Source organism: Eleutherodactylus coqui, chromosome 12 (genome assembly GCF_035609145.1).
Source record: "Eleutherodactylus coqui strain aEleCoq1 chromosome 12, aEleCoq1.hap1, whole genome shotgun sequence".
In the NCBI taxonomy this organism is placed as follows: Eukaryota; Metazoa; Chordata; class Amphibia; order Anura; family Eleutherodactylidae; genus Eleutherodactylus; species Eleutherodactylus coqui.
Genome location: NC_089848.1, coordinates 23,792,340 through 23,807,671, shown reverse-complemented (window position 1 = coordinate 23,807,671; position 15,332 = coordinate 23,792,340). Strand labels below are relative to the sequence as shown.

The 15,332-nt window shown below is 44.9% G+C and overlaps 1 protein-coding gene across 3 annotated transcripts in view; it reads left to right on the top strand.

Annotated features, from left to right (window-relative positions):
- The window catches only part of EZH2 (enhancer of zeste 2 polycomb repressive complex 2 subunit), a 58,905-nt gene extending 49,332 nt beyond the window's left edge, over positions 1-9,573 (top strand). For all 3 annotated transcript variants that reach the window (XM_066585376.1, XM_066585373.1, XM_066585375.1), the window contains 5 exons: positions 2,414-2,509; positions 4,152-4,233; positions 5,802-5,882; positions 6,071-6,155; positions 9,243-9,573. In XM_066585376.1, coding sequence (XP_066441473.1) covers positions 2,414-2,509; positions 4,152-4,233; positions 5,802-5,882; positions 6,071-6,155; positions 9,243-9,303 — 405 coding nt within the window. In that variant the 3' untranslated portion in view covers positions 9,304-9,573. The remainder of the gene's footprint in view (positions 1-2,413; positions 2,510-4,151; positions 4,234-5,801; positions 5,883-6,070; positions 6,156-9,242) is intronic.
- The last annotated feature ends 5,759 nt before the right edge of the window (positions 9,574-15,332 follow it).

The following is a 15,332-nucleotide window of genomic DNA, read 5'->3' as shown; positions in this document are numbered from 1 at the left end:
CTTCTCAGTTGAATACAGGCAAGGTTTCTCAAGATGGGGGATGACGAGGCTTTACGTCTTATGGTAACCAAATATGTAAGGGAAAAGCATAGTGTGTTACTTGAGCAGCCTTTATAACTTTAAGGTGATGTTTATGACATTAGTTTGAAGATTCTGACCTGCTACAATGTCAGATGGGTGTTTTTACTAAACTGTCTAACTTTAAGAACTAGTGTTGACTACAGAACTGCAGATAACACCGTATTGGATATTATCACATTGAATACAGTTTGAGAATAAAGATAGTGGCAATCACATATTACAGGCGCCATTGCTTGTTGAGTAAGGTGTTTTTTTTTGTTGTTTTTTTTTAAAGATAAGTTTATTATTACTATTAGAAAACAAGAGGTGGGGGACCCTATTATACACCTACTGTGCTGCTACTTGAATGGAGCCACCGCCCTGATAAGGACGACCCTACTTTCTTCAGCCTCTCCTTGTAATGCTTTAAACAAGAAGGGGGGACCCTATTATACACCTACTATTCTGCTACCTGAGCGGAGCCACCACCCTGATAAGGACGGACGCCTTTTTCTCCAGCCTCTCCCTGTAATGTCCTATACTATAGTGGATAGGGTTCGCAAGTTATAAAATAATTCATTATTTGTTATTACAATGCTGGTTTGGGGGCTAACAAAATTCCTTTTTTTGCATGCCAGCTTGGGACCCACAACTCTATTATAATAGGAAATCTTATTTTTTATTTACATACAATCTTATTGTGGATACATTTTTGGAATACAGTTTTTAGATACGTTTTGGTTTATTATATCACTCAGGACATACATTTTAGGGCTAATACCCTGTTTCCCTAGAAAAAAAAGACCTACCCTGAAAATAAGCCTTAGCATGAGTTTTCAGGATTTTTGAGGATGCAGAATGATTTTTCAGGATTTTTGAGGATACTTTAAAGTATAGGCCCTACTCCAAAATTGAGCCCTAGTTACATTCAATAAAAAGAGACAATATAAATAGTGTCCAGGCATCTATACATGTAAAAAAGTAAAATCTTTTGGAGCAAAAATTAGTATAAGACACTGTCTTATTTTTGGGGAAACAGGATATGTTACCTAATGAACCCATAATTAATGGATGAAACCCATTGGAACCTGGTTATGGAATTAACTTGTATTTATCAAGTATCTTCTTCTATTAAGTTCTAATTTGGGATTGATTCCATTTAACTTAGACCTGCATACATTTTGGCTGGTGTATGTACGATTTAGAGATTGTTCACTTCTTTTTGTATATCCTATTTGTGATCGATTCTACTATATTTCTTACCCTAATTGGATTATTTATAAGTCTGTCCACTATAGCATAGGGCGTCATAGCAACAAAGTTGGAGAAAGTGGGGTCGTCCTTATCAGGGCGGTGGCTCCGCTCAGGTAGGTGTATAATAGGGTCCTCTTCCCCCTTCTTATTTTCTTCTTTTTAATGGTAACAGTAAAAGTTTTATCTTATAAAGGGTGTTCTCTCTTGCTGGATTATTTATTTTTGGACCCCTAAATTCATCTGTTGGTTGTATCACTGTGTAGTAATAGTTACATTTTATTAAGGGATAGTTTTTGATTTTACTCCAGGTATACCTTATTTTCCTACAATGTCATGAGCGGCTGCACCCAAGAGGGATGCTTTATTCTAGGGCTCCTCAGTACTGAATGTTATTACTGTTACCCCTGTATTAAAATGGCTTTGGACGCGAACACTGAATTATAAAATGTAGCCGTCCGTTTGTCACGTATAAGTAACGTTGCCTTTCTCTTGGGTTAGAGGAATGTAACAAATACCCTGTTTTTGTTTGCCCTTATATCCCCCCTTTCAATAACACTTGATTCTGCAGACTGATATGGTCCAATTCTGGCAAGAATTGCTAGGTAAGGGCTCTTGAGTTTTTGGAATAGATGCACGTGAATGGGGCGGTATGGCTGCCTTGCCATTAGGAATGGTGCAGAGCGTGAGCTGGCCATTTCAATCTGCATTCCTCCCACACAGCCATGTGAGAGCAGGTCTCATTAATCCTCTGCTCTTCATATTTTCCATTTCTCCGTGGCTTAGAAAGAAAGGGTCTTGCCATTGAATGAGTGCCTTGCAGTAGGTGCAGTTTTGTGATTTATATATATATATCTATTTTTTTATTCTTTCTTTTGCGGCTTATGCTTGCCATGTTCACACAGTTGAATGTCTGTCTTGCGACCGTGAACTGCTTTGCCGCAGTGAGGTTGATAAATGTGAATGGCAACGTCATTTGTTGCATTAGCAACTGTGAATTCATTCGAGATTTTTATTTCCTTCATCGCAATGCAATTTTACTTCATGGCATTACCAGTTCAGCGCTTCACCACTAGCGACTTACCATCTCGTGTTTTCTTAGCACTTGCTTTTGGCGCCATCTGATGTGGCCGGATGGGGAATCTTCATCAAAGATCCTGTACAGAAGAATGAGTTTATCTCGGAGTACTGTGGAGAGGTATGTTCAGAATTACTCGTTAATTAGTCTTGAGATGCCCTTACGCCTATTGGCCAAAAAGTCGTACCTTTACACAGAGCGAGAATCGTTTGTATAAGGGAATGAGCTGCTGATGTCATCACCGGCCCAGTTGCGCTCGTGCAACCTACTTAGAGAGACAAATCCTCATTCGCAATCATTCACTTCTCGTTTAGGTGAACTGCACAATGGCGAGCGTGACATCGGGCTGAGAATCTCAGCTGGATATCGCGCTTAACAACGTGCGTTTTACCCGAGGATGTGAGGCAGTTTTTGCATCCCTTCTGAGACATTCCAATCCTCTCGCACGATAGTGGATCGGATGTGGTAGCAATGGGAGACCTCATATCACACGGCATGCAAGAACCATGCAATGTATTTAAGGTCCCATTGAAGTCAATAGACGATGCGTTCTGAGCAATACAGAAAAAATAGATCATGCCATGATTTATCCCCTCGCAGCATCGCTGTGAGGGAAAACATTGCTCAGGTGTAACTCCATCCCAAGGAATGCATAAAACGTGCACGAGGTTCGCACCCCCGAGAAACTGGTCTCCGTCTTTTACATTCCTGTGTGAAACGCTGAAGAAGTATTTTTAAACGCAACAATAAGTGAACGAGCCAAGACTTACTTTTATGCCGGCTGCAACTGAGCAAGAGCAAATGATGCTCGTTCGTCGTCCAGTCATTGGCGCACGTTTAGACCAAATGATTATCATTCCCTTTTTTTGGAGGGGGAGGAGAACAATAATTGTTCTGTGTAAAGCAGCATTATGACACTTTTACACCAAGCAAGAAATCGTTCGCCTAAGGGAATGAGTTGGGAGTTTCAGAAGAAACGAAGTAGGGATTCAAAAATATGGCTTTTTGCCAAAAAAAGAAAACTGACATAAATATATTGATAAATCGGCCCTATTGTCTTGTCTCTTTCCTTAAACAGCAAAGCACCTTATTACACCCGTCACCTCCCAGGCCTTATCGCTTTTATTAGAGGTTCACACTGAGAACTTTTTCTGTACATGTGATTTTTTTATTTATTTTTTTTCTTGTGTGTGTATTTTTGTAACTGCTTATATATCGTCTACAAATGAGCCGGCTTCCCTGGGCGTCGAGTTCCCGGGGCTCCTAGCATGCTTGGCGGAGCTCCTATAGCTTCATTCGGCCTCAAAGCTGTGAGATCTTCCTGGTTATCGCAAAATCTCGTGGCTCTGCCTGAAACGGCGTTGTCTGTAGGAGCGGTAAGACAGCAGTCGTGATCCGTATGGAGACGGATGTCTGCTGTATTACTGCTACTATAGGCAGCGCTCCTTCAGGGGGAGTCGGGAGAGATGATGGCTCTGCCTAAGGCCTCATGGCCACGGGCGGGTCAGATTCCGCATGTGGGAGCCCACAGCGGAACCCGACTCTTTCCCTGGCCGAGGACCCTGCGTACAGCACCAAGGAGAGGTGGCAGATATAAGGTGCAAGTTGTCACTACTTAGCCATATCTTTCAGATTTCTGCATTTACATTTTTTTGCTCAAAAAACCCTTTAAAGGTGGAAGAACTGACTAGTCTAAGAAATAAACCTTTGCCGGCTGCGGATATCTAGGCCAGCTAATAAAAGGCTAAATGTTTGTTTTCAGATCATATCTCAGGATGAAGCAGATCGAAGAGGGAAAGTGTACGACAAATACATGTGCAGCTTCCTCTTTAACTTGAACAATGGTAAGTGTAACGGAAGACAGTAAGAATCTGAATGTGTTCCTTGTTTGGAGGAAAGAACCCGTCTCTCTAGTGCCACCTGGAGGTAGCTGCCCTGTGAGTCACCGTCCAACCCATGAGCAATGACCAGTTCCTGATCCAGCGGGGTGCTGCTCGGCCGATTTCTTCCTTCGTCTGTGTGCCTTCATGGTGAACATTTGGCCCCTCTGGGGATGTGAGAGGTGCTGGGGGTCCTTGTGCGGGTTATAGGATGGTCCTACAAGACAACCGCAGGGAATGTAAAAGGAATCTCGTCATTAATAGATAGGAACATCTTCGCACACAATGAAGAGGCATTACTACTTTACCCACAGTCAGGGATTGAGCAGCCGGCATCCTGCTGTAAGGGTAGAGAACCCTCTGATCGCCACTGTTTAACCCCTTGCATATCAGCTACAATCTAAGTTTAGAACAGCTCAAAGGCAATGAAGGAGGGGGAGATCTTTGATTGTATCATAGGCAAGCCCTGTACCATAAAGGTGCAGACGGTGACCATCAGAGGACTCTAGGCCAGGCTGGCTGGTATTGAGCTATATCCTAAGAGCTGCCTGTTTACTAGTACAATCAGTAGAGGACGCCATGAGAAGTATGAAGGAAGCAGCGTCAATGCCATCTTGACTTCCACTTCATTCATATTTTATACTGCATCAGCCAAAAAGCTGGACTGTAGCCCAAATTTTCCTTCCCACACTTACATTAGATGTGAATATCACTGGAATAACTATAGGGGATGCGGTTGCACCCGGGCCCAGGAGCCTTAGGGGGCCCATAAGGCCTCTCTTCTCTATATAGGGAGCCCAGTACTATGAATAAAGCATTATAGTTGGGGGCCCGGTTACAGGTTTTCCATTGGGGCCCAGGAGTTTCATGTTACACCTCTGCATAACTTAAAAGAAGTTGGAGGGCCCCAAGATAAACGTTTGCACACGGGCCCATGAGCCTCATGTGCCAGTGTAACTCTCACTACCCGAAACTCACCCCAGCACCATTACACAGGAGCGTGGATTGTTGGCGTCGCTTGCAGCGCTGCTGGTATGGAGGCAGAGAGGGCCGGGTTGTGTTCTCACCCCGCCGCCTCCATTCACTGTATGCAGGCAGTCATTCAGAAGTGAACTGCTGTTTACGCTGAGCGGCTCGTCATTCAGTGGCTGCATGCGTTTACAAGGGGCGTTTATGATTCAGATTCTTGCGGGAACATGAACGATTCTGAGCGATACTCGTTCTGTCTAAAAGGGCCATACGTCTGCTCTACCCACTGCCAACCTGTCCAGCACCCAGTTCATGCCTTCATCCCTTTAATAGAATTACAGTCCCCTCTTTGTACTTGGTGTTGAGGAGTGGAAGCGTTTCGGTATCGGATCCCACTTTGAATTCTCTGCACTATTTTTGTACCATGATGTTTGGAAGGTTAGAAGAAGGACAAGTTTAATGAAGTTGTAAGATGTCAATCACAGACTGGTCACATGGTTTGTATTTTGAGGCAGCGGTAGTTTTATCACACGTTTTATTTGCTTGATTTGTTTCTTTTTTAGATTTTGTCGTTGATGCAACACGCAAAGGCAACAAAATTCGTTTTGCAAACCACTCTGTGAATCCAAACTGCTATGCAAAAGGTATTGTATACAATTTAATAGGCACCGTGAAATCAAAAATGGGGGCGGGTGCCGCTGTGCGTATATGGGGGCGGGTGCCGCTGTGCGTATATGGGGGCGGGTGCCGCTGTGCGTATATGGGGGCGGGTGCCGCTGTGCGTATATGGGGGCGGATCCTGTTGTAAAAACATCTTGTTCTTCTATTTCAGTAATGATGGTTAATGGAGACCATAGAATAGGTATATTTGCTAAAAGAGCCATCCAGACGGGTGAAGAGCTCTTCTTTGACTACAGGTTGGTGTGATGTTCCAATAATCAAATGGTCATGACTTATGTAATTAAAGGGGTTCTTGACACAATCGTAAGTGTTGCCCCGGTGATCAGCTGTCATTCACAGGGAAACCTGCTAGTGAGTGTGCACCGTCTCTGCAGCACAGGGGGGCTCCAGCATTAGGCAGGGCCTGGTCGAAGCAGCAGAATATTTCTTTGACAGTTACTCAGACAGTCCGTTGATTTGAAGTGTGTTCACACGTCACTGATTTGGTGCAGATCTGTGTGAATGGATCGTTAGGGCTCGTTCACACGGATGTATTTGCGCAGCCTATTATGCACATGATGCGCAGTGAATAGAACCTACTGATTTCATTCGCCGTCTTCACGTGTGCCTTTTTTCTTTCTTTGATCACATGGGATAAAATACGCAGCATGACCTGTTTCTGTGCATATTATGCACCAAAATAGGCGATTGTTGTGAATGGGCCCTCGCAAATATACAGAAAATCTCTGTATTCGCACAGCAAACCATTGGGCCCTTTTGCCTATTTTTTTGTGTGCATAAAAAAAAAAAAAGGCCAAAATACGCAGGGAAATCAGATTGTTCTCCATCACCTGACCATCCATGATCAGTAGCGGTTGCCGGTGCAGGCTCCGTATTGTGAGAGGAGAGGCACTACAGGCTGACATCGGCTGCAACAGTCAATCCACACAAACACATTGCAGGAAACGGCCTTACTTACTGATGGGTCCAAACATCACTTCCCAGCAGTATGCAGAAAAGGCAAAAGCCTGATGACAGCCACTCACACATCCACCATTCATGATGGGAGGCTCCTTGGTATTATATTTGCACATAGGTAATACTTCTAGAAGGTGCCAATCAGAAGGTTGGGTAGGTGTAGTGCGCCACCCATACTTTTAAATCAGACAAGTACCACACAAAGCACCGACAGGCTTGTGTAGGCTTACAGACTATTAAAGGGGTTTTCCAGGGAGAATAGTATTGATGACCTGCCGTATCCTCAGGATAGATCATCTATAGTTGATCGACTGCGGTCCGTCTGACAGTGCTGCAATTACACAGGTTGGAGTGGCAGCAGCGGAAATCTCTATGCCGACCTCTATGTAGTGGCCAGCGCTTGCAACTGCAAGTGCAAGTGCAGCTCTCACTGAAATCAATGGGAGCCGTGTCTGCAGTTACAAGCGCCGGCCACTACACCAAGGTCGGAGCAGAGAATTCACTACTTCCGCTCTGGCCCCTGTGTATTTGCGGCACTATCAGCGGGCGCACAATCAGCTTATCGGTCGAGGTCTTGATCAACCATTGATGACCTATCCTAAGGATGAAAAAAAGTGGTCACGGAGAGCGCCAAACACCTTGAACGGTGATCACAATAATAGTAATGTGATAACTCACCTGGTGCATGGCATGTCACCCTAAGGTGATCATGCCCGCACCCAACATCCTGGTATGCTCATAGCAATTTCTTTATCCAGAAAACACCAAAATCAATGATAAGGGAATCCAGCTCACTGGAGAGCTGCAGGTCACAACAAAACTCCGTTCCTCATTAGAGGTCGGATAAAGTCAGAGAGAAACTACAAGAAAAAACTATGAACCTGCGCTACTTAGCATATAGATGACCAATAGTGGATGTCTCAATAACCAATCTTTGGGTAGAGACAAAAAGATATTTTATTTTAAACAAATGAAGAATAGAGGTCACAGCCTCATAAAATCGCAAAATACTTGCGGGATCCTATGCGACGCGTTTCACATGGTACGTTGCTCTAACGCCCTTTGGAACGCACCGTTGCGTTCCTCTTTCACCCCTTAGAGACGTGACCTTGTAATCTGGGTCACGTAGTCACGGCTTGTGACGTCAGTTACGCATGAGGTCGTACGTTCAGTGGAACGCATCGCCGCGCTCTGGGGGGGGGGCGTGGCTTCGAATCACAAGGTACGTGTTATGGCTTCTGACGTTGGCCATACACACTGTATTCAGGGCGCCGTATGGCGCGTCATAACGAGGGACACGTCATCTTTCGTTGCCAAAGTGGCACCGCGTACCGAAACACACTCATTACCATTGATGCATTATAATGGGTATGTAATTTATTTTTGCTCTATTTATATCACCGTTTGTCCATGTTTCTATATGCTTGAGAAAGGCGTATCACACCGAAACGCGTCGCATAGGATCCCGCAAGTATTTTGCGATTTTATGAGGCTGTGACCTCTATTCTTCATTTGTTTAAAATAAAATATCTTTTTGTCTCTACCCAAAGATTGGTTATTGAGACATCTACTATTGGTCATCTATATGCTAAGTAGCGCAGGTTCATAGTTTTTTCTTGTAGTTTCTATCCTAAGGATGGCTCCTCAATAGTATTCTCCCTGGAAAACACATTACATTATGCCTATACTGTATACCCCTTAAGGACCAAGCACTGTAAATATACGGTGCTTGGTCCTAGGCTTTAATCCCCGCCTGATAGCAGATGTACGGTGGGGAATTAAAGCCCCTGTTCTGCAATCAAACAGGAGCAGGTCAGGTTGTCGGCTGTTAAATCACAGCTAAGAACCCGGAGGGGAAGGGAGAAGCTGGTTTTAACAGCTTCTGCCTTATCTTTTCCAGGGTGCACAGTGAAAGTGGAGGTATTACTTCCACTAGGCGACCCAGCAATTACCCTGAATAAAAATGGAAAAAAATATCAGAAAAAAAAATTGGACCTTTTTTTTGTGACATACTTTGGTAGCTGTAGAAAAAAAAATGGGGTAGTAAAACCACCGCATAGGTAGTAAGATCACTAAAAAGTGTCTGGTCCTTTTGGACTGAAACAACCTGGTCCTTAAGGGGTTAAATCAGACCGGCAGCCCTGCACCGCACCCTTCAAGTGGGCCACACAAAGTGCTGACATCTCTGTGCAAAGTCCATATGTACAGAGGTGCCGCACGGTACGGGCAAACATGAGCCTTCAACCTCTATCGTGAGTCTATTCCTAGTAGACATCCAGGTTGCGTGCCGTCACCTGCCCTTCGTCACCCGCAGGCCGCTCTCACAGATGCTGCTCTAATCTAACAGAATATTTCTTGTATTGTAGATATAGCCAAGCTGATGCTCTGAAATACGTGGGTATTGAGAGAGAAATGGAAATCCCTTGACGGACCAGCTACCTCTTGTCGCAGCCCCTGCCTTACCTTCTTCAGGAATTTCTAATACTGGCGCAATTTTTAGCTAAAAGAAAAGAAGAAAAAAAAAAAAAGAAAATGCGAGTGGAAGTTCTGACTCCGAGTACTGTATGACTAATTTATAGTGATGTCAAACAATTTATTCAATTTTTTTGTCAGCTGCAAATTTTTGTACCAGTGACTTTTTGGCAATAATGTATTGTGGTACATCTCCCACCTCAAATAAAATATACTTGAACTATAGTCTCTTTAACGCATGCTATTAATGATGCGGATCAACCGGGGACTGAACACATTCACGTACGACGATCGCTTGTGTATACTGAACACGTAACTCTTCTACTGCGTTTAGGAGCATTGATAATAGTGACGGATTTGAAGGCCTTGGCTTACACCATCGATGGAAAAACTGCCACTGCAAATTGGTTGGACCTACACTAACTGGACATGAGCTCAAGCTATGGGTTCGAGAGAGTACAGAGAAAGGCGCCCCTAAGGGGGACGGAAGATCGGCTCTGCAGAATGAGGTGTCAAAACCAAAAGCTTATTTGGTGTAGAGAAGGCTGGGGTAGGGGATGACTCAATTCACTGATGGTTATTGTTTTTGGTCATCAGAGCACGACGGAAGATGTGGTGATGGTGAAGAGTTTGAGGGGCCTGAATGGAGGCCTTTCTTGAGCATTACAACAACAGGATTTTGTTACCGTAAAATCTCTTCTCGTCATGTTCATTGGGGGGGGGGGGGGGGGGGGACACAAAACCTTGGGTATAGCTGCTGCCAGTAGGAGGTGACACTAAGCAAAGAAAAAGTTAGTCCCTCCTACCAGCTATACCCCTCCTGCAAGCACGGAGCTAAATCAGTTGGTATGAAAGCAGTAGCAGAGAACAGAACACGAGTCCTAGGGAAATCAAGTCATAGAGACTATATAAGTAGAATAAAGTAGTTCTAGGAAAAAAGTCCGGCCAGACTGAGGAACGCCTTTAAGAAATGTTAGCTACACCCCCTCCCCTCGCACCAACTGGAGTCTCGCGCCTGTCGTGACCTAAACATGTCTAGAAGTTGGGGGCTCAATTTCAGCCTCACCCTGCCAGAGGTGGCTTCGCTTAGTGAGCTGTGTTAGGGAGAGGACTCCACCCCCCCTTCCCGCACACCAGGAGTCCCGCCTCCGGTCAGGATCTATACAGCATAAGTGCCAGGGCCTCTAATTGGGCCTAACCCAGCTATAGTCAGGCCCAGTAGTGATGGTGGATGGGGAAGGGAATGGCCAGGACAGGTGGCCTAGTGAGATTTGCATGTGGAGTGGGGCATACCCACCAGAGGTCCTGCCTCCAGTCACTCCTTTTACAGGCCAGGGCCTCTGTTTAGAGCCAGCCTGAGCAGGAGACAGCTCTGTAGAGAGAAACAGTGCAGGACAGAGGCAAATGGCACCCCTTCATTGCACACTAACTAGATTACTCACTTTCAGTTGCAGTCTTTAGGCCTAGAAGCCAGAGACTAGCTCTATCGCTAGCCCGGCCTGAAGTGGCTGCGTGCTGGGGGGGAAAAAAATCCTGTGCAAGAGCTGGACCAGCTTCTGACCCCCTCTCGTGAAGGACCGCTGAGCTGAACGAGGACTCTGCGCTAAGGGGAGGGGTTGTAAGGGGCGCAGTGGGTAGGGGACAAGCAGTGGAAGGACGAGGGTGCAATACTCTCCTAATCCCATCTACTCCTATATCTTCTTCCTCTTTGCTTCAGCTCACCCAGATTCACCACTTCAGTGACTGTCACTTAGTGGTGAGAGATCACTGGAAAGGGGGGGGGGGGGGGGGCAGCAACCTCTGGTTAACCCATGGCAAGAAGCAGAGTGTTTAGCGCACCTCTGTTCCGCTTTGTCTTCTTGGAGGAAGAAAAAAAACCAGTGTGTCGGATGCAGCACTATTTGTCCTCCTCACTTGCGGATCGCATCTATTTATTTTCAGCCCCACTTCAGCACTATTTACCAATCAGGTTGCTGGATTTGCTGAATAGCGCTGAAAATAAATATATGCCTGGGAAGCATCAGGGAAGTTAGCTCATCCCTGATGCCCAACTAGAGGGGAAGAAAGCAAAATAAATCAACTGAAGACCTGCAGAGCAGGAAGGTCTGCCTCCTAAGGACACAAAACTTAACATGGATTTAGTTCAGGGCCTGTGGGAGGGGTATTGCAGGGAAGGAAGGACTAACTTTTTCTTTGCCTAGTGTCACCTCCTAGTGGCAGCAGCTATACCCAAGGTCTTCTGTGTTCCCCAATGATACGGATGAGAAATTACAGGTTATGGTCACTTAAGACTTCAGAAGGGTCGGTGAGTCTGGAAGGAATTTCCCCCTAAATAAGGAAATTTGGCTTCTACCTCAGGTTTTTTTTTTGCCTTTCTCTGGATCAACATTGGGGGAAAGGCGGTGAGGTTAAGAGGCTGAAAAAAAGACATTCATCCAGTTCAGCCCAACATATGTTATATGATCACTACTTGTGGTTTAACCGCAGTGTTATTAATGAAGTATTGGAAACTTAAGATACTACAACTGTAGTTATACTTTAAGGCCAAGTCTTAGAATGGCTATATGGGTAGAATATATGATAAAACAGAGGGTCAGATCTCTTGGAATTTCAAGCACAATACATGGCACTTTTGTGCTGTTCTTGCACTTAAGCAAAAATCTTGATGGGCCATAACAAATCAGATGGCTTGTGGTCAAGACTAAGGAACATGGAATACTTGAATCCTCTCCTCAAAGCTCCTATCTGGTGCAGAGAACAAAGTGTTGCAGAGCTAATAAAACGTTCCTGGTTTAGAGAGAATCCAGGGTGTAAAGGCGTTTCACATCGGTGGTGGGGATTGTTTTTCTGCTCTTTTCGGAGCACACGAAAGGGGAATCCCCACGTCGGAACTGTGCTGAACGGACCCCATTGACTACTTTTTAGCTGGAAGCAAAAAGTGCTGCATGCATATTTTGAGACGGATCTGTGGTGGAAGCTCTGACCAATGCAGATGTGAAACAACCCCAAAAACTAACTACACTGGCGAGTGCGATAGCAGGTTGAGAATCACGTCCCCGTCTAGTACTTGCCAACATGTGAATTCCTCACTGATACAAGGTGGTTTTGAGAGGAAAAACTCCTTGCATCACTTCAGGGAAGTAGTGATCCTCTAGCACAGCTGACAGCCACAGCAGAGGATCGTGGAGTTTCTCCCATTGTTTTCAATGTGGGGGGGTGGGGGTGGACAGGGACATCGCATCGCAAGCACCTAGCATGCGTTATGCTGATGCTTGCCCCATTGAGGACCATGGGTGATGCAAGGGTATGCCTAAAGAAAGGACATAGGAGGAAACGAAACGTGTATGACCCCATTCAAAAATATGGGGTGCCTGTAGCATCGCACGCATCTTACATGATTTTCCTGGCCATGTGAAAAAGGCCTAACCAAGACTTATTGTTCCAGTCTTTGTTTTATGGACAATGTGAATTAGGATGAATTGTATAGGACTAGAAGACGCCGTCAGCTTTTGTCGGTGCAGATCAGTGCTATTAAAGTAAATGGGCCTGGTTTCTATATAACCCAGTCTGTGGACTGGTGGGGTACAAGTACTGAGTTAGTGACCCCAAATACTGCTACTATAATTTCCTTCTTTATGGCCGTAGTTACACAGCTGTGAGCGAGTTGTGCCAGGTGAAGGTCGCATATTGCAAGTCCTACTCTCACATGACTCGACTGGTACATCAGCCATTGGAAATAATGGGTTATTAAAATGCAGAGGTTGTGAGAGTCTCACAAGCGCACGTTATTCTGGACTGTGTACATACGGCCAACCTCTTGGTTCCTGCAGCTTGTCATGCCCTTATATCCAAGCTCATTTCCAGTTCTTAAAACGAATCTACCTCGTTTTGGGTCCAAAATACTGAACCGACCGCATCTATTTAAGAAACTCCAAACTATCAATACTACAAGTAAATATAGAAGACATTGGAGAGAAATGCCTTTCTCCATTTGGGAGCTTCTTTTCCTGCACTAATCATTCACTCGGAAAAAGTGCTAAAATCCGGCTCAAGTCACATGATCTCACTGAGGAATTTGGTTACATGTTGCCCCATCGAAGTCTATAGAGATGAGAACGCAGCTGCAGTGCTAAACAGAGGCAAAGACACCAGGGCTTACAGCAGTCCTGGAACCACATATTAAGAAAGTCATCTCAAGTCCAGTCATTGAAGGATGCCCAATTGGTAGAATAGCAAATGGGAAGATGGAACAATACATCTGCAGCACCACCTATTGCAAGGCAGCATTCCTGCAAGTTCATGTTGGACTTTTCAAAACAAGCCTTATAACAATGACTGGGAATTATAAGACAAAGCCAGAAACACCATGCACAGCAGGCTTCTAGCTTGGCTTCCAATAGGTGGCACTGTTAAGGTATTGTTCCATTTGCATATTTCCCAGAAAAAAATTTTTTGCCACATTTTCCTTTGGAAAGTTTGGAAGACTACAAAAGAATTGGTTACTGATATCTTTATGGTTTAGAAAACCCCATATTCCATAACGTAAAAAGCAAAAACCTATGAAGAGATTAGAACTGCCTGTATAGCTCAAATGAGCGCTCAGTTGAAAGCAGTTTGCCGACAGTAATTTCTTCCGCTGGCCGAGTATGCATGCTTTCAGAGGAAAAAGCCGCTGCTAGACTCTTCGGCCTCATCTCCCAAAGGGAAAAGAAGAGACAGACATCTTGAGTGCCACCTTTAGAAACAATAAACCGCTGCATTCCAAAAATGAAATTCTGTTTTCGATATCAAGGACCAGAGCATGACCCAAAACAAGAAAAATGAAAAAGCACATACAGAATGGGAGGAATTGGGCTAAGCAACAGCACATGTGAAAAAGACTTGGGTATACTAGATCACAGACTGAAGATGAGTCAACAATGCGATGCAGCAGCCAAAAAGGCAAACACAATTCTGGGATGTATTAAGAGAAACCTAGTGTTTAGATCACATAAGGCAATTTTCCCCCTCTACTCTTCCTTAGGCTGGGTTCACATGGGGCAGATTTGCCGCCTCATGACGTTGCATATCCGCACGACAGCAAGAGCACTGCGTTTGCAGTGCAAATCTGTTCGGAAAAATTCCGTCCTGTGAGAACAGCTTTTTGCCCAAACAGCGGCAGTGCGGAAATGCAGCTGCGGCGCGGCTTTTGAAGATGCAGCATGTCAATTCTTTGAACTTTTGTCCATAGGCCTCCATGGAAGCAGCAAAATCCGCTGCAAAAGTTAAAAAGCGCTGCGGAAAAAAACGCTTGTGGATTGTCTGAGGCGAAAAAGCACCCAAAATACGCAACAAGATACGCAAGACAAAAATAACCTCTGAAGCGGTTTTGCCACACAAGCGGTTCTTCTGCGGCAGAACTGCAGCAAAACCGCAGCAAATCAGCCCTGTGTGAACCCAGCCCAAGTCAGACCTCATCTGGAATACTCTGTCCAGTTCTGGGCACCCCACTTTACAAAAAGACTGACAAACTGGAGCAAGTTCAGAGAAGAGTTACCAAGATGGTGAGCAATCTGCAAATCATGTCCTATGAGGAACGGTTAAAGGATCTGGGAATGTTTAGCTTGGAAAAAAGAAGGCTGAGAGGAGACTTAATAGTCTACAAATATCTGAAGGGCTGTCACAGTGCAGAGGGATCAGACCTATTCTCATTCGTACAAGGAAGACTAGAAGCAATGGGATGAAACTGAGAGGGAGGAGACACAGATTAGATATTAGACAGTAATGATGATCAATAAGTGGAACAAGTTGCCACAGGAGGTGGGGAGTTCCCTTTCAATGGAAGTCTTCAAACAGAGGCCGGGCAGACATCTGTCTGGGATGATTTAGTGATCCTGCATTGAGCAGGGGGTTGACCCTGGAGGTCCCTTCCAGGACTGTAAAACCACCACATACATACAAGGGTTCTGTGTGTTTTATCTGTTTTATTCATACACACATTAAAA